This window comes from Polyergus mexicanus, unplaced genomic scaffold (genome assembly GCF_030449975.1).
Source record: "Polyergus mexicanus isolate NDT 795.1 unplaced genomic scaffold, iyPolMexi1.0 SCAF_13, whole genome shotgun sequence".
NCBI lineage: Eukaryota > Metazoa > Arthropoda > Insecta > Hymenoptera > Formicidae > Polyergus > Polyergus mexicanus.
The window spans coordinates 2,825,958-2,843,653 of NW_027223333.1; the positions used below are offsets into that span (position 1 = coordinate 2,825,958).

A 17,696-nucleotide genomic window follows, 5' to 3' on the forward strand; every position below is an offset into this window, starting at 1 on the left:
AGTCTTCCCTCTCTCTTGCTCGCGTGTCATTTTATAACGGAGTATTTTCGTTTGAAAGTGGTTGAAATATTTATAAGACGTTTATTAGCTTCTTTTCGTTGTCTACAATGGTAAATTGAATTTTCCCGCGCGATACATCGATAAATTCTTTTCGATTGTTGCCAATATGTACATAGGATATTTTTTTGAAATATGCATTGGGGTCAATGCAGTATCTCAACAAGTGCGAAGAAAAGAAGAGATAATAATTGACGAATGGTATGATTATAATCAATAATCACGCTTATCACCGAATTATATTACGTAAATGTTAGATTCGAAACTTTGGATCCGATCGTCTCTTGAGGTTAGAGTTGGAGTCATGTCAGATTAAGTTAGGTTAGGTTAAATTAGATGGCGCGAGTTGGTAGGCAAGTCAAGAATTAGAGCCGGAAACTGGCGGCTCCGAAACTGCGTTTGACGTGAGACGTCATCGTCGTCGAGGACGTCATCGAGGCGTACTTGACCTGATATTAGCCATTGGTGGATTTTACGATTCCTGACAGGATGAACGTTGGAGAAATAGTGGATTTCACGGAGCTTGGTAAACGCATGCTTCCGCATCATATGTCATATGTCAAAGTGCGCTTCTCCATTCTGCGCGTCACCCTTATATCTTTTGTCATTGTCGACGTGTGTCTAAATCCGATCGCCACGTAATAACATCACCCATACTTTACATTCTTGGATAATAAATAACTAAATCTCGCGTTATTTTTCGTTTACCCAGTAAGCAATTTGATAACAAATTGTTGCCAAATTGGCATCAAATTCGCTCAAAACTTGGTAACAAATCCAGTGCCATCTGTGTCCGCATTAAGCTTGTGTTTTGGTGACAAAGCTTGTTGACATAACCTGACAGCAAATTGACGGCAAAAACCGAGCAAAGCTTGACATGATTTGACGTCAAATTGATGGCAAAAATCGACCAAGATCTGCGCAAGACAATCTGATAGCAGATTGTCAGCAAAAACCGAACAAATTCTGCAGGTTTTGGCCATTCATATAAAAGTATATATTTAAATAGATTTAAAGCCTTAACCCTAAGTAACAAAATGATGATAAGTTTTGGTCATAAAATGACCATTAGATAATTAGACATTATATAAAATCATATATTAATATTTTAAAACATATAGGTAAATTCAAATAACTTAATTTATAAAATTAAAGATCTTTTTGGACAGAAATTGTTTGAATAAGTGAAAATCGAACAATTATCTGTCCGATTTGCCAAAAATCAATTCAATATCTGAATTTCCTGTATAAGAATTGTGTCAAAAATTGAACTGATAGAAATATATATATATTATAATATGATTAGCATTTTGTAGGCTTTATATACACTCATGACAAGAATTTGAATACGGGTATAGATAATGAATAACGCGCCGCATAGCGATAAGCGACTGAACTATTTTATAATACTTTGTAATAAGCTGCAGATTTTGTTCGGTTTTTGCTGCCAATCTGCCATCAGATTGCGCACTCTAGATCCTGCTCAGTTTTTGCCGACAATCTGATGTCAGTCATGTCAGCAAGCTTTGCTCGGTTTCTGCCGCCAATTTGCTGTGTAGTTATGTTAGCAAGCTTTGCTTGATTCTTGCCGGCAATCTGCCAGCTTAATCGGTAATAACAACTCTTGTACCAAATTTGTAGCCTTTTTGCTGACAATAATTTGTAGCAAGCACTTGGCAATATCTGTTAGAACAGACCTGGCTGACTGAGATATACATATGTAATTTGTTTATACCAGAATTGCGTCATGTATGCAAATTATGTATGAATTATTGAAAGAGAGAAAGAGAGAGAGAGAGAGAGAGAGAAACACGTCACCATTACAATATTTAACATGTTAATAATGATCTCTCTGGATTTGATAACCCAGAAATATAATATCGTCATTCATACTTTACATTCTTGGATCTTGTATAGTTTTTTTAATTACTGCATTCATGTTTCTGTTAACGCGCGCGGTTGGAAAGGATTTTATCTCAACATCTTGAATGTCCTTTTAATTTCTGCCAATTGTTTAAAAACGCAATTTAATAATGCATGCTTAATAATATAATGAATAACTAAATCTCGCGTTATTTTTCGTTTATATGACCCTATTGTGTAATATGTATACATATGTAATTTGTTTATACCAGAATTGCGTCATGTATGAAAATTATGTGTGAATATTGTCACCATTACAATATTTAATACGTTAAGAATGATCTCTCTGGATTCGCGTTGATAACAGAATCATTTAATTAAATGAAAAAAAAAATGTTTTGCAGACGCGGACACTCAAGAGCTGATAAGGGAGAGCGTGGCGGCGCGCGAGAAATCGTATTCGCCGTACAGCAAATTCAAGGTCGGCGCCGCGGTGCGATGCGCCGATGGAAGCATCTCCCGGGGCTGCAACGTGGAGAACGCGGCGTTCTCCGCGACTGTGTGCGCCGAGACCACGGCGATCGTGCGAGCCGTTTCGGAGGGAAAGAAGAAATTCACATCGTTGACCGTGGTCGCCGATCAAGAGAACATAACGTTCACCACTCCGTGCGGGATATGCAGACAGGTCATCTCCGAATTCGGCGGTAACATACCTATCTACTTGGCGAGAAGCGACATGAAACAAATTCTACGGACTAGAATGAGCGAACTATTCCCGCTCTCGCCGTTCCGCACAAGTGATACGGAAACTTCATAATCTACCTCGATTCGGAGATGACGCTCGATCATTGTAAAGGCTATAACAAAATACGCTAAATTTTTTCCGATTTTACTTCTTAATTCGAATATTTTTCTCCACAACTTGATATATTGTAAATCTTGTTATATATGGTATGATTAATGTTGAATTTTATTTCGATGGAATTATTATCGATGCGGAAGTTTTATTTACAATGACATATTTGTCAATTGTTTAAAATGTGATATACAATGTGTAACAGCGAAACAAAAATATTATATAATATTATGTATACTGCGAAGTTTAAAAAAAAAAAGTGATTTGATAAGATTATTATTAATTGTTAACCAAAGTTTGTAACGTACATACACGATACGCGCTAATATGTATTTGCTATACCTGCGATCGTTACTTTATTACATATAAATCATATATAATAATATATTATATAAATATATACAACCCATATGATTATTATCAAATTAAACTTAACCAATAACTTTGTAAAGTTTTAATTACAAAAGCGGATAATTGCTTACATATGAGACTTCATCTTGACTAGAGCTAGAGCTTCATCTCATTTTTACCAAAATGGACACCTGTAACAATATGTAATATTAAAATTTTTATATATGTCCACGTTTTTTATATAACTTATATATATATATATATATATGTATATATAATTGACAAATTTAAATAATTGCGGGCTAGTAAGAGCCAGATGCGGATGGTAATATGTCAGTTTTATTGAAAAATAATTTTTCTTTGAAACTATATTATATGCACAGGGCATGAAAAATTTACTTGGTCTTATGTCAAATGTAAATTAATCTCAATTTGAGATTTATAATAATCTCCTTTTATCCTCCTGGAGAGACGAAGGCGAGAAAAATATCGGGGCGAAGTCATTGAATTGGGAATCGAACCCTGTGTACGTAATCAGTTTCATAGAAAATTATTTTTCTATGAAACTGACGCATTACCATTCGCGTCTGGCTCTTACTAGCCCACGATTATTTAAATTTGTGAATTTCACTCGAGAGCCTATAATAATTTCTTAAATTTGTTATATATATAAAATTCTCTTTAGATAAAATCAAAGTCTGAGCAAATTGTTAATATATATAATACCAAATGCATATGTTGTAAATATAATAAAAATATCTATAATACATATATGTAAAAATTACTAAACATGGATACATGTTCTTTCTATAATATATAGCAATAAATAATTACGCACCATCCAATGTAACATTGACAAAGGTTTTCATTATTTGTAGCCTGCTGGATTAGTAGATCGACTTGTCGTCGAACGCTGAGAGTTTCCTCGTGCGAAAAATCACGTCCTGTTAATTTATCTCTGACTCTGGTTATAATCGTCAGGGCTTTCTTATTTAATGCTTCTGGTTGATTATTATCAGCTGCAACATTGAAAGCAAAACTTGCATACAAATGCTTGGGAAAGGCTGACATGTATGGTAATTGTTTTTCAATTGATTTAATTTGTAATACCACTTGAATTTTTAAGTCAATTATAATTGAAAAGATTTTTATACATGTACACGTCATTCTTTGTTGATGTCTTGAGAGATAAACTTTTATTAATATTTTTGTATATTATTACAATATATATAAAAATATACGAATATTAAGCACTTAGTAGGTTTAAAAACAATGAATTTAATAACTTTATCATCTGATGCAATGTTACATTAATGGGAGTTAAAAAATGCATTTACCTTTACCTCCGTTTTCAATGCTACATGGTACACCTTTCTTTGGTAACGTGGCAGTAAGAGAATCGAGCATATCGCCCTGTTCCTGGCTGCTGCTAGCGCTCATACTCTGGGCGTCCGATCGTTTACCCTTGGGTACTGCGTTGTCCATCAATCTCCAATTGAGAAGAGGATCGTACACGAATGCCTCCAGGACTGCCATTAGACTATCTTTGTTCCGATGCAGTACAGACATCACGGATTCGCAGGTCCTTCTGTATGTTCCCTCGATACCAGTTACTTCCATCGCGTTGATCAGCATTCGCGTCAGACGGAACGGTATTTTTTCCGGAAACTTCTCTCGCGTCATCGCCACCTCGAAGCAATCCCCAAAATCGATGTGTAATATCTTACCGCTGAGACGATCCAGCATTAGATTAGAAGGATGACGATCGCCGAGACCAAGTATGTATCCCACCATAGACATCACGGCCAAAGAGCGCGTATAATTTGTCCTGCGATCAAACCATATCTCACTCGATGGCGACTTTAGCCATAAAAGACGCGCCAAATCGTCTCCATGTGTATGTTCAAGCGCGTGTTCGAACACTTCGACTTTCTGCATGAGCATGAGATGATCATAGTCAGGTGCCATCTAAAAATATAAAAGTTATAGTACAAATATGAAATATATATTTATATATATTTTACACATGACAGATTTTTTTAAAAGGAATTATTGCAAAGTTTAAAAAACTTGTCAACTTACTCGTAACATTATTCTGTGTTCGATATTGAGTAATATCTTCTTCTTTTCCCTATAATCTCTAATAAGAGTATGAAGTGTATCGCAATATGGTACCCAACCGATTAATCCACTGTTTGTAGATAATGGAATCACAGCATATCTCTAAACATATGATGACCGATTGATATAAAATTTTTGCAATTTGCAATACATTTATATTTATTATCAATTGCAAACTAAATTTACCTGAATAGTAAGATTTCTTCGGAAAGTATCCGGATCGTGCAACAAAAGGGTGTTGACTAGACCAAATAATTGCATCACTCTCTCATCTTGTCTTAGATCTTCGTGACCTTTTAATAGGAACATATAATCCTTACCGTTGCTACCTAGAAAATATACATTAAATTAGATTAATATTATCTAAATCGCTTTAATAAAATAAATAAATTAATTAATTAAAATTAAAATTAAAAAAGAAATATATTTCTTTTTTCTATTATAATTTAATTTTAAATCGTAAAACCAACCTTTAATACATAATTTCCTTGGTCTCTGTTTACTGGTTATCACTTGCATAGAGCTATGAATACTAGCTATTCTCACTATAGATTGGCCAGGACTGTAACTTCCCGGTACAGCTAACTCCAAGTCTCGACAGAGAAGCAATTTCGGGCTAACGTATTGCAATTCTAAACTGGTCAATTGTGGCAGTTGTCGTGATATCCTTCGAAACACGTGATAGTACAAATCCCAGGCTTGATTTAAATCTCGAACGTTTCGTGACGCTTTATATCTATGACACCATTCTTGCGCTTCCATCAAGTCTCTTCCATAAGCTTGATTGAAAGAGGTCTCTTTTAGAGTTTGTGGCCCCCTTTCCAGCATAGCGTGCAACGGCTCTAGCGTGTCAAACATGCCTCTAACATTTCTCTCGCCAAAATACAATCTACTAGCCTCCTCCAAACCTTCGTGCCATAATTCATGCCACAAAATCGCGACCCTGATAAGCTCATCGCTCGCCATCATAGCTTGTTGTACCAACGTTGGGCTGTGTTCGCACATGCTCTTCAAAATTTTATTAGCCGCGGTTTTCCTCGCATGACTAGCGCTTTTCGAGGCTACCGTCAATGGATAAATCAGAGCCTGAGGATGCGTTTTTCCTATATCTATAAGAAGATGGTGTATGCAACGGCCGACCAACGCCCTAGGTGTATCAATCCTGGCTATGAGTTGTGGTATCACTTGTAGCCAGGTGTTTATTTCTATCAATCTTATACCTTCGACGACGGCATCATACACTTCCGGCCATTGACCATAATCGAACCAGAGTGTCAGCAGACGGAGGGTGTCTTGCAGAGAATTGCCATCCGACAAGTTGATGGATCTGAAAAATCCTTCCACAGCTGGCACAGTAAACTGAGATATATATTGCGAAAGATTATTACGCGTTCCATTCCCGGGTACAACTGCTTCCGCAGGTGTGGAATCGTTGCCTTGTTGATGCTTATAGAACAGTACGGTTTCATAATTGGTATAGGCGAAGGCATGCCACGCTTTGTACCATGTAGGATCGTGTTCCGTGGCCGCAGCGTAGTAAGATAATACCGCTGGAATAGAGCGTTCGTTTATACCTTGCAAGGCTTCCAGCCACTCGCCGAGCTTGAGAAAGCACTTGGCAAGCACTCTCTTTTTACTATCGTGCTGCTTCTCGTCGTCTTGATTCGTCGTTACTGCCGCCGTCGTCGGATTCGAATAAGTCTGCACAAATCGCTGCAACTGACCGTAAGCCTCCTCGCGTTTATTCGCGACCCACAGATGCTTGCAGTAAGCAAAAGTCACCTGGGGATGAGTGGTCGGTAATGGTTGATCCGGGGTCAAGGACGGATCCGTACCCATCAACATCACCAATGTTTTGTGACACAGCATCAAGCTGCCGCTCTTTCGGCAGAGACTGGCGTACTTGAGCCACGTGTACATGTCATCCTGCGGCGAGACCACTAATGTATGCACCTGTATGATCTTCTGCCAGTCTTCCACTATTCTCTGTCCACCTTGAAGTCTTTCCCACCACATAGACTTGATGGCCGTTCTGCGTTCGGGTACTAGCTTGAATTGTATCACCTCCTCCAATTCCGCCAACTTTTGTACCTCCACCATAGCATTGTACGCTCGTTGATAGCTCTCGCCAGCCATGGCAGTCAGCTCGGTATCTAACAGATCTCTCGCGCTATCGATGAGCTGATGCGCGACGTTATATTGTTCATCGTGAATCGCTAAAACCGCTCTGTAAAATGCCCCGTCTTGAGTATCCTTTGGTATCAGCGAGACATACTTCTGCATACTTTCCCATTGACTCAAACCCCACGCCGCGGCCGCCGCCATTCTTGACATTCTTTGTTTGATGTCGTCGCATTGATTCGATGACCATTGTTTTGTAGCGACCTCGTGCAGTTGGCCCCACTCGCCGAGAGCTTCCAGACAACGCATCTCACCTAAGATAGACTCCACATCCGCAGAATCGCTCTCCAGACGTTCCTGGTATAGTTGTAGCGCCTTGTCCCAGTTGTGAAGCTTCTCGTACCAGCGTATCTGTACTTTGAGATCCTCTTGATTGTGTTGATTCATCACATATTCCAGCAAGCCTTCAGCCGCCTCCTTCTGTTGAAGCTTATTATTGATGGAAATTAGGGACTCGAATATGTTACTGCTTCTGCTTTTATGAAACTCGTCTTCTTTATAATGTAATGCTTTGGCATATGCGCGACAATGCATCGCCGTGTCTCCCAGAATCTTGTTATCCAATGGCAACGGGCCTTTATCGCAGTGCTCCATGAATTCAGCCAGGTTCAAGATGGTCTGTGTCACTTCGGTGGGCAGATCGGGAACCATTAACGCTTGATGCAGGGTCTGTATCAGTTCTGTCCGGTAATTCTCGTTTAATTCAGTCCAGCACGAAACAAAGGCTGCGTTGAATAGATCCCGCGGTAACACGGCGTATGTCTGCGCTAACGCCCAGCAAGATCTCAGAGCCGGAGACGGGGATTCTTTCAGTAGACCAATGGAAAAGCATCGCAACCACTCAAGCCAATCGTCCTTGGATACTCGTCGCGTCGCCGTCCATGCTTTCTGCAAGTTAGAAGCCGACACGTGCAATTTCTTGATTGTAGTCGTCTCCGAGGGCGTCAAGGAGAGTTCGCGATTCTTATTGCGGGAATGTCGTAGCCTCATTAGTAAAAAATCTTCACCGTCCGTCGCAGTCGTATCGGTGAGAATCTTGTCTATTAAAACATCATATTGGGAATTGACAATCTTGTGCTTTGTCATAATCTTCTGTACCAACACGATAAAAATCTGATATTTCTTGCCCAATTGCATCACGACGGCGCAGAGCGTGTCCATGGCCGTATTCCTCAGCTCTGGACATTGATCTAACGTACGTACTAAAGTGTGAACGATTCGCGACGCAAAATCCGTGAAATCCAATGTATCTGCCAAGAGATCGACTGTCTCGAGAGCGACTTTATTCACAGTTATCGGACAATCATTTGCGTAAAATAACTTCACAATCGGCGGTAGAACAAGATGTAGATAATTGTCCAGATTATTTCCAAATGTCTGTAATGCCAGAAGCAACTTCACCGTCACTGCACGATCTTTGCTGATATCATGTGTCAGTACTCTTAATATCGGGGGCATCAATTGCGGCAGGTAGATTTTGAACTCCGCGCCAAGAGCCACTGCAATCTGTTCGACTAGGAGTATCAATGTAGTCTGTAACGGGCTATTCACGGTCCAGAATTCTTTGATCAAGGTAAATATATCGTCCAAGTAATTTCGTATATGTTGCTTTACGATCGCAATGAGAACGGCCAACTGTTGAAATAGAAATTCTCGAAAATTTATATCCGCCATATGCACGACATTCAAGAAACTCGGCATCACCTGCGAGATGTATGGGACGCATTTTATCCCAAGACTCTTGAATATGAAGGTCACCGCTTGTACTACCATAGTATGATGTTGGGATAATGTCGGTTCGCGAATAATTCGCATGAGCGTCGTGATAGCGATCGCCGGATAGAATTCCTCCAACGTGGACGGCGACATATTTACCAGCATCTCGCTGGTGGTCAAGTCCTGAGTATTCTCCACGTCGCTCTTGGTATCCGCCATCGAACTAAGCGTATCTAATTGGCAGTCAATCTGTCCGAGATTCATCTTGTGTTTGTACGGATCCAACGCACCCAATAGTCCGAGTACTCGGATAGTCTCTCTCCTGATAATTGGTTGTTGCTCGGTCTTGAGAAAATTGATAAGAACGTCCAGCAAGGTCGGATATTGCATGTACGGTTTTACTACGTGACCGGTACTACCGACCAATTGACCAAAGACCCACAATGCCACGCCTCTTTTCTCGGGCGAGCTAGCATCTACCAACATTTCTAGTAATATCGACGAGAGCTCGGGCATCCATTGTTGCATTTCGGCACCGTTGACCTCCGCCAGATCACCGATCGCACGCAGAACAGCCAATATTACTCCGGGGTTCGGATCGGATTCCTTTAACTTTGGAACGAGAACTTTCAGGATCGGTTCCATATATGGTCGAACGAGCCTCGGCGCGGTGACGACTAGATGATCCAACATTCGGGCAGCTTGCTCTTTGTTACGACCCATTCCCGAGTGTTCTAATTCCGTGAGAAACTGCACTAGAGTCTTTCTCAATGACGGCATAACGTAAGCAGGATTCAACGTACTAAGTCGTCCGACGGTACGAACCGCTAGTTCTCTTATCTCAAACATTTCATCGTTCATAGCAATGAATAGCGCGGATAAGTTCTCCGCTTGCGCCAATTGAACGTCAAAGGAATCGTCCAACGATGCCAATACCCACAGTCGAACGTCGGGATCCGTGTCAGTTATTCCTACTACTAGCAATTTGCTAAGAACAGTCGAGACGGTAGTGATTATCGTAGGACCGGACTGATTCAGCGTCAATCTCAATAATCTGGAACATGTTTTCACAGCCTCCAATCGAACCTCCGCTTGTTCCGATGTTAAGAAATGATCCGCGCATCTCTTTACAAATTGTAACAGCGGGTTATTATCGAAATTGAATGTGCCCAGAGTCTTTAGCGCAAGTACCGTCGACGAGACGTCATCCGCCGCGGAATTTGGACTAGTTACCGTCCACGGAGCTCCAGGATGTCTCAATGGCTTTTGCATTAAAACCTGAGATAGCATTCGCAAGAGACCTTGAGATATATCTACTTGCAGAGACGGGATGCTGTGTGCTAGTTCTCTGAGTGCAGTAGTCAAAATCGGGCTTAACCCAGTTTGGAACATGGGCTCCAACAGATCCCTAACATCGGAAGCTATGACCTGTTTAACTGCATGACCGAGCAGAGTGATACAAATAAATACCGCGGGTTCTAGGGAAGTACGTTTTTTGCTCGGCGTTTCCTTAGACGGAAGCAGACTTTTGATCACTTCCATGATCTTCGGTAGATACGGATTTATTGCGTCCTCCACTGCTACAGCTATAAAACCAATTGACGTAAAAGCAGCATAGCGATCCTTCTCGCGACTGCGCAAGATCAGCAGAAGATACGCCAAGGACTCTTTCAGATGATCCCTTATAAATTTCTCCTTGTTAAATGCGGCAAGTCTCGGCAACAACATCATAAGAGCATGTTGAATGTGTGGATTTCTAGATAGTTTCTGATTCATAATATCATTGTACATATCATCCAATCTCTCTTGCATTAAACATCTGCAAACAGTTGATTCATGCGCTGGATATAATATGTGTTGAGATGTAGAAGTGTTCTGAGTGCACCTAGCCCACTTAGACACTATTGTTGTCTTCAAGCGTGGCATCAAAGAAAGAATATCATTTTCATTTTGCGTAGAACCGTTTAGTCTCTCCATTAAAGCCTCATAGTTTCTTTCCCATTGAACGTTGCTACATCTCAGCAACTCGTTTAGTACCAATAACGAGCCATGTATCCTATCGTCTCTGTTAATGCCTCTCTCCTTTGTATGAACTTCTTCAAATCCATCTACTACCTCGTCATAGCATTGTTTGTACCATTGAGACTTGTGCATTTGTTTTGCAGTTTCCCTCTGAGCAGTGACTACTAGCGCTGCTCTCAAAGCTTCTACAGCGCCTTCTCGTATAGCGGGTTTAGGATCATGTATAGCGTTAAATATCAATTCAAAAAACGGTGTAACTTGTTGAAAAAAGTATGTTGGCACAGAGACAGCGAGTTCTCTCAGCACAAGCACGGCAGCGTGTCTTCTACCATCGTGCCTGTCTGCGCCAAGCCATTCAAAGGCACGTTTCACTTCAAACTCGACATACTCGGCTGTATAAGTGCCCGAAACTAACGCTAACTTTCCGACAGTTTTCGCAGCTAATTGCATAACGCCCACATCATTGGAAGGTATCAAGTTTCTAAGATAATTGGCAAATCGTACCGTTCGTGTATTAAAATTACCTACGTCTGCTCCTATAAGGCAAACTATGGCTAATATACCACCCTTCTTCTCATTTATATCGGAGGCAGATACCATTTCAAATATGTGATGATTAAATTCATCCATAAAAGCTGTGATCTCCTCCTGCGATGCTTCTCGCAGTTCTCTCTTGACGTATAGGCACAAATCGCGCGCAGCTTTGTTACGTGCCTCCTCATTTCTTGACTTTAGTCGTTGGACAAATTGTTGCATTACTATATTCGACATTTTAATATTGGATGTATAAATCAGGGTGTAAAACATAACACTTTTGATTTCATTCGATCTCTCTCTCATCTATCAAATACCTTAAAAAGCAAAATTCGATTATTTGATATCCTGTTTGTGACAAAATAACGAAAGAATTATACATAATTTCAGTTACTCACTTGACATTATATAAATTCCTTGTTGCGGCATAGCATTGTAACTGGCAATGCTTTATTTTCTCCGGATAAGAAAAGTACTTTATAATGTACTTTCATCCACACATACACATGACTGATTAAACTCTATATAAACATATGCGTGTGATCACTCTTTGATCTCTCTCTAATTATTCCGTTCACAGCTCGTGTCTCTTACTTTTCATATCGAGTTTCTTAATTTTCATACGTATAACAAATAAGACAACAACGCGTCCTCGCATCGAATTAAATATAATTTTCCTTTCATCAGATCTTCATATCACTTCGTCACAATTAAACGCAATACAATCATATGATCACCAGCAAACCAGCGAACCACAATATGCCTGTGTTCTGAAATCCACTGCCAATGTTGGAAATCTGTAGCCATTATTTTTATTCAAAATCACTAGAATCTCAACAGGGAGCGTCCCATTTGACCACAACTAGAGCCCTAGATTATTAATGAGGCAGCAACTTGTTCCTCTTTCTGATTGGTCGATTAAAATAGCTGATAATCTAGGACTCTAACCACAACCACTCATATCAATCGGTGCCTAGGGTAACCAGCAACGATTGACCAATCAAAGAATCTTATTTTGAATTGGCCAATCGATGACGTGCCAAGCAAACCCCACCCATTTATCAGGTATATAAATTGTTGACGGCATTATTTTCCAGTTGAAACGTGCTTCTATAAATTTTCTCTTCGCAGGATGTTTACACTTGGAAACGCGAAACACAAACTATCACAAATGACATGTACAATGACAGCTGATTTACATATAAAATGATAAATCGTATAGTGATTGTCGTGACAAACGCGCTGGCAACGACTTGATAAACGTGTAACAAAATTACGACTTGATAAACGTGTAATAAAATCACGACGTCCATCGACAAGGCCGATTGACATATCGCTAACAATAACGTCATAACAAATCGCGATTATCGTTCCTGTCGTCGTTTTAATCGAATGTCGAACTTGATTCCTTTAAATATATGTATTCGAGCCCGTGAATAAATTATGAGCGTGGACAGCGAAAACAAGTCGAACGAGGCGATTGCGTCGTACACTTCGTCAACGGTCGATCCGAAGAACGCCGTCGATGGAAGTCTCGAAGGTGGCCCGGTGACTCCAGAAACGGTGTTACGATTACCTTCTATTACAGATAGTATGACCGATTTGTTTGTTGTTTAAATATTGTTACTTGCACCCGCAAATCTCTCTTATATGTACGATGAATTATTGTCTCATACAAATAATAATTGTTTCAGAGTATCTCTGCTCTCCAGAGGCCAACGTCTACGATATAGACTTTACAAGATTTCAGATCAGAGATTTAGAAACTGGCGCCGTATTGTTTGAGATAACAAAGCCTCCTGTTAGCGGTATGTAATATGTACTTTAGATATCAGGTTTATAATTAATTTATATTAATTTATGTTAAAATATATATTATGTTTATACAATATATAATAATAACATATATAACATATATATATTACGTTTATACAATATAATAAATATAATTGTATAATGCTTTAAATAAATTTATAACATAATTTAATATTATTTTTTTTTTAAACTTTTAAATATTACTTGATAAGACTACAAATATTATGATTGTAACTGTCAATTAAATATATAAAGATTCAAAATTATTTATACAACACACAGTTAATAAACTGAGATATATAATGCAGGAAATAAAGATTATACAATTTCGATTTAGATTACAAATCAAAATTGAAATGTTAATTGCATATAATAATCATTTTTAATTTTTTATATGTATCAGAATGCGATGTTCATCAAGAGCCAGAACCAGATTGCGAAGAACTCGGATCTGAAGATGCAAATACGGGACGTTTTGTGCGATATCAATTCACACCGCAGTTCCTCAAATTAAAGACGGTTGGAGCGACAATCGAGTTTCTCGTAGGGCCTAAGCCGATCAATAATTTCCGGATGATAGAACGACACTTTTTCCGGGACAGATTGCTGAAGACCTTCGATTTTCAATTTGGGTTTTGCATACCAAATAGCAAAAATACATGCGAACACATTTACGAGTTTCCAACATTGCCTGCAGATCTAGGTGAGTTGCTTAAAATGTTTTCAATAAATCATCAATGATTTACTTAAATCTGTACAAGCAAAGAATCCTATGTTTGACATAAACAATGTATATATCCTTCCAGTTTCTGAAATGATTGCGAATCCATTTGAAACGCGATCCGACTCATTTTATTTCGTCGACAATCAGCTTGTGATGCACAATAAGGCCGACTATGCATATAATGGTGGACACACGCACGACGTATTGTAGTGTGCGGATTTGTTGATTAATATTATTGCAAGTGATATGCAGGGTGTCCCATAATTCGCGGATCACCCGTCATGTGCAGGTAGAGCAGATGAAACCGAGAAGAAGAAGAGTTCTTTATCATTTTTTTCTATAACACTTAATAAAAGAGTTATTATTGAGTAAAGTTTGGCCAATCAGCGCCGATCTTATGCAGCCGCACGCCTGATAGTGTGCGCCGCTACACACTTCACAGCGCGCGGTTCCTCGACATACGCCCGGCTAAAGGTTGGCGCTGATTAGCCAAACTTTACTCAATAATAACTCTTTTATTAAGTGTTATAGAAAAAAATGGTAAGGGACTCTTCTCAGTTTCATCTGCTCTACCTGCACATGACGGGTGATCCGCAAATTATGGAACACCCTGTATATATATATATATAGGGTTGTAACATCACAGTTATATACAGGGTGTTCCAGATCATTTGACAATACTCATGTGCAGATAGAGCGGACCACTGAGTAGAAAAGTCCTCTATAGACTTTACTCAATAATAACACTTTTATTAAGTGTTATAAAAAAAATGATAGAGGACTTTTCAACTCAGTTTAGTCCGTTCTATCTGCACACGAATATTGTTCCAAATGATTTGGGACATCCTGTACACACACACACACACACACAAACGCGCGCGCGCACGCAGACACATGTACAGCGAGACAATGACGATCAAGACTGCATATTTGGGCTAGTGTTTGACATTTCGTCACTTTTGGCACGAAAACGAGCTTAGAATTTCGCGTATTGGTCGCAATTAAGTTTGAACACGCGAATGTTGTTGCAATAGAAATGCTTTAATCTAAACATCTAAAAGCTACGTTTAATTTGTTGAAAAATATAGTTCCTATTTCTTTTTTTAGCAAAATATTTATTTGTAAATTATTATTGACGTAAAGTACTTAGTTTTACAGGATATTTTACTAGTATTTCTTCTTATGCGCGAGATATTATTAGCGAATATCATTACTCAAGTACAATAGTAAAGTTAGTAAAGCTAGCGCCAGACTATGCGCGTATTCACGATTCGTTTATAATTTGTGAATAGTGTGGATGGATGATTCGTCCGACTCAATCAATCAGATTTCCTTATACCGTTCACGAATCGCGAATTACAAATCACGAATTGCGAATACGCGCATAGTCTGGCGCTAGCTTAACACATAATACATAGCCTTTGAATGGAATTATATTTGATTCCATTAGTTTCGTTCTCTAATTTTTTAAATAAAGCCTATATACAGTTCTCACAATAATAATGCATACGATAGCGAAAAAACTGAAAGACATTGATAAGGACGGAGTTTTTCGACGCTTAATGGCGCTTTTGATCACAATCAACTGCATAATGTGCAGTTTTACTTTTACACTACATATTGTTTTAATATTTTTCACATTGTTTTGCAAGGTTGTGAAATTCGTCTGAAATATATGTATATATTTACAAAGAATAATTACGATTGTTTTTTTTTTTTACATATTTACGAGTTTCACAAGACTGGACTGTTTATAAAATTCGTTAAAAGATCGACAAATTCGATAGGTTTGTCTACGTGAACCCAATGATTTGCTCCATCTATGTAATGAAATTCCGCCAAGGGGAATAATTTCTTAATCGGATCATGATCTTCCACTTGAATATATTCACTTTTAGCACCGCCTATGAATAATGTCGGTTTCGCATAGATTTTTGTATCTACCTTGGGAAATACAGCTATGTGAGTTAGGAATGTTTGCTCCAATATTGGTAAATTCACTTGCCATTTGTACTTTCCCAAATCCACTTCTACCAAGTTTGCTATTAGAAACTGCAGAGAAATATACTACAAATATAGCTTTCCCATTTTAAGCATAAAACGAAAAGCAGAAAAGTATTACCTGACGCATTGTCTTAGATTCAATAGACTTTTCAAACTGTTGGTCTATTATTTTACATGCTTCTGATAAGGTAGGACTTCCATCTGCTGTTGCTGAACTCATTACTTTAAAGATTTTTTTTATCAGCACGATACTAGAAACGGGACTTCTTATGGGAGACATATCAACAACTGCTAATTTCTCGACATATTGTGGAAAATTTAAAGCGGTATACATCATGGCCAAGGCACCCATACTGTGGCCAACTAGAACAGCTCTCTCAAAACCTAGGTCATTCAAAAGCTGTATCACATCTTCTGCTATTTCCTCGTATGACATGTTTGATGTATGCGGAGAATCACCATGATTTCTGGCATCTACTACTATGACCTGTTGTGCAATAATTTTCTTAAATGCAATACAAAAATATATCTTTTGCATATATAACTAACAATATTAAAAATACATTACATTCTCAAGTAAAATATCAAAAGATTTTAATCTAAGATTTTAAGATTTATTAACGTTAATTTATTAATTATTAGAGTGAACTACCTTGCGCTTGGTTTTTTGATGAATTATTTTTGGTAGTGCGTTCCAATTGCATTTCGAGCCAAAGAGACAGTGCATTAATAGAATGGGTTGCTCTGCATTTTGATTCTGCTCATTTTTATTCACTGGTTCGTACAAAGTATAAGCTAGTTTTACCGAAGCCATACTGAAAAAAAAAAAAAAACAAAAATATGAAAAAGAAATTAAATCAATATACATTTATTGAATACTTACGATAAGGGATTATTATGCAAATATTGACGACAGGAAGAATGTAAATTTTTAGTCGAACAAAATAAGTCGGTAGTGAGTTTTCGCAATGTAGAAAGTATCGATAAATTTTGGCTTATCATTATTAATTTGATGGTTAGTATACTTGAATATATTCGTCTGATATATTTATCTAAAAATTATACAGAGAGGTCTTTTATTATTTGTAGTTAATATTTATAGAATTTATTTAATTATAAAAACTAAATGTCTTTCGCGCTGATCGAGAGAATATAATATTCGAATCTGTCGAAGTGTGCTTATCAGTTTAACAACTTTATAGGAGACACTTGTGTGTTAAATCTAAGATTGCCAGATTTGAAAATCCCGAATGGAGGACACGAAGCAGTTTTACAAAAAAAAAAAGAGATGACATGGCATTAGCAGAGAGATGAAAATGAATAAATATTGCAGCCCTAATGATATATTTATTATATATATAATTAATATATTTTAAACTATATCTATTATACAGGGTGTCCTCAATTTAAATGGCAAAACTTCAGGAGTGTGTAGGGGACCGAAAAGCTAAG

General features: G+C 38.3%; 4 protein-coding genes across 5 annotated transcripts; 2 read left to right on the top strand and 2 right to left on the bottom strand.

Annotated features, from left to right (window-relative positions):
- The first annotated feature begins 320 nt into the window (after positions 1 to 320).
- On the top strand, positions 321 to 2,992 carry LOC138939037 (cytidine deaminase). Its single transcript, XM_070306504.1, has 2 exons — positions 321 to 583; positions 2,325 to 2,992. The coding sequence occupies exons 1-2, from the start codon at positions 547 to 549 to the stop codon at positions 2,735 to 2,737; spliced, it is 450 nt and encodes a 149-aa protein (XP_070162605.1). The 5' UTR covers positions 321 to 546; the 3' UTR covers positions 2,738 to 2,992.
- Tor (serine/threonine-protein kinase Tor) lies at positions 2,829 to 12,452 on the bottom strand. 2 transcript variants are annotated; one of them, XM_070306502.1, is made up of 7 exons: positions 12,100 to 12,452; positions 5,719 to 12,018; positions 5,435 to 5,577; positions 5,210 to 5,350; positions 4,471 to 5,095; positions 3,966 to 4,146; positions 2,829 to 3,318 (listed from the first exon to the last, which is right to left on the bottom strand). In XM_070306502.1, the coding sequence occupies exons 2-7, from the start codon at positions 12,005 to 12,007 to the stop codon at positions 3,303 to 3,305; spliced, it is 7,395 nt and encodes a 2,464-aa protein (XP_070162603.1). In that variant the 5' UTR covers positions 12,008 to 12,018; positions 12,100 to 12,452; the 3' UTR covers positions 2,829 to 3,302. The 2 variants fall into 2 exon arrangements, with proteins under 2 accessions (XP_070162603.1, XP_070162602.1); XM_070306501.1 differs by having other exon boundaries at positions 4,465 to 5,095; positions 12,100 to 12,451.
- A 385-nt stretch (positions 12,453 to 12,837) lies between these two features.
- Positions 12,838 to 17,690, top strand: Unc-119 (unc-119 lipid binding chaperone). Its single transcript, XM_070306464.1, has 4 exons — positions 12,838 to 13,292; positions 13,396 to 13,509; positions 13,920 to 14,219; positions 14,323 to 17,690. The coding sequence occupies exons 1-4, from the start codon at positions 13,145 to 13,147 to the stop codon at positions 14,448 to 14,450; spliced, it is 690 nt and encodes a 229-aa protein (XP_070162565.1). The 5' UTR covers positions 12,838 to 13,144; the 3' UTR covers positions 14,451 to 17,690.
- LOC138939014 (sn-1-specific diacylglycerol lipase ABHD11-like) lies at positions 15,361 to 17,273 on the bottom strand. The gene is made up of 4 exons (XM_070306460.1): positions 17,128 to 17,273; positions 16,897 to 17,059; positions 16,363 to 16,731; positions 15,361 to 16,292 (listed from the first exon to the last, which is right to left on the bottom strand). Exons 1-4 carry the CDS (start codon positions 17,244 to 17,246, stop codon positions 15,975 to 15,977), a joined length of 969 nt encoding a protein of 322 aa, XP_070162561.1. The 5' UTR covers positions 17,247 to 17,273; the 3' UTR covers positions 15,361 to 15,974.
- Positions 17,691 to 17,696: the final 6 nt, after the last annotated feature.

Coding starts and splice junctions, on each gene's coding strand:
- Tor (XM_070306501.1), bottom strand. CDS start 12,007: ATGAGAGAGAGATCGAATGAAATCAAAAGTGTTATGTTTTACACCCTG. Junction 5,351..5,434: donor GAAGAAATCTTACTATTCAG/GTAAATTTAGTT, acceptor TCATATGTTTAG/AGATATGCTGTGATTCCATT. Junction 4,147..4,464: donor CATTGAAAACGGAGGTAAAG/GTAAATGCATTT, acceptor TCAATGTTGCAG/CTGATAATAATCAACCAGAA.
- Unc-119 (XM_070306464.1), top strand. CDS start 13,145: ATGAGCGTGGACAGCGAAAACAAGTCGAACGAGGCGATTGCGTCGTAC. Junction 13,510..13,919: donor AACAAAGCCTCCTGTTAGCG/GTATGTAATATG, acceptor TATATGTATCAG/AATGCGATGTTCATCAAGAG. Junction 14,220..14,322: donor AACATTGCCTGCAGATCTAG/GTGAGTTGCTTA, acceptor ATATCCTTCCAG/TTTCTGAAATGATTGCGAAT.
- LOC138939037 (XM_070306504.1), top strand. CDS start 547: ATGAACGTTGGAGAAATAGTGGATTTCACGGAGCTTG. Junction 584..2,324: donor AGTGGATTTCACGGAGCTTG/GTAAACGCATGC, acceptor AATGTTTTGCAG/ACGCGGACACTCAAGAGCTG.
- LOC138939014 (XM_070306460.1), bottom strand. CDS start 17,246: ATGATAAGCCAAAATTTATCGATACTTTCTACATTGCGAAAACTCACT. Junction 16,732..16,896: donor ATCAAAAAACCAAGCGCAAG/GTAGTTCACTCT, acceptor ATTGCACAACAG/GTCATAGTAGTAGATGCCAG. Junction 16,293..16,362: donor AATCTAAGACAATGCGTCAG/GTAATACTTTTC, acceptor ATTTCTCTGCAG/TTTCTAATAGCAAACTTGGT.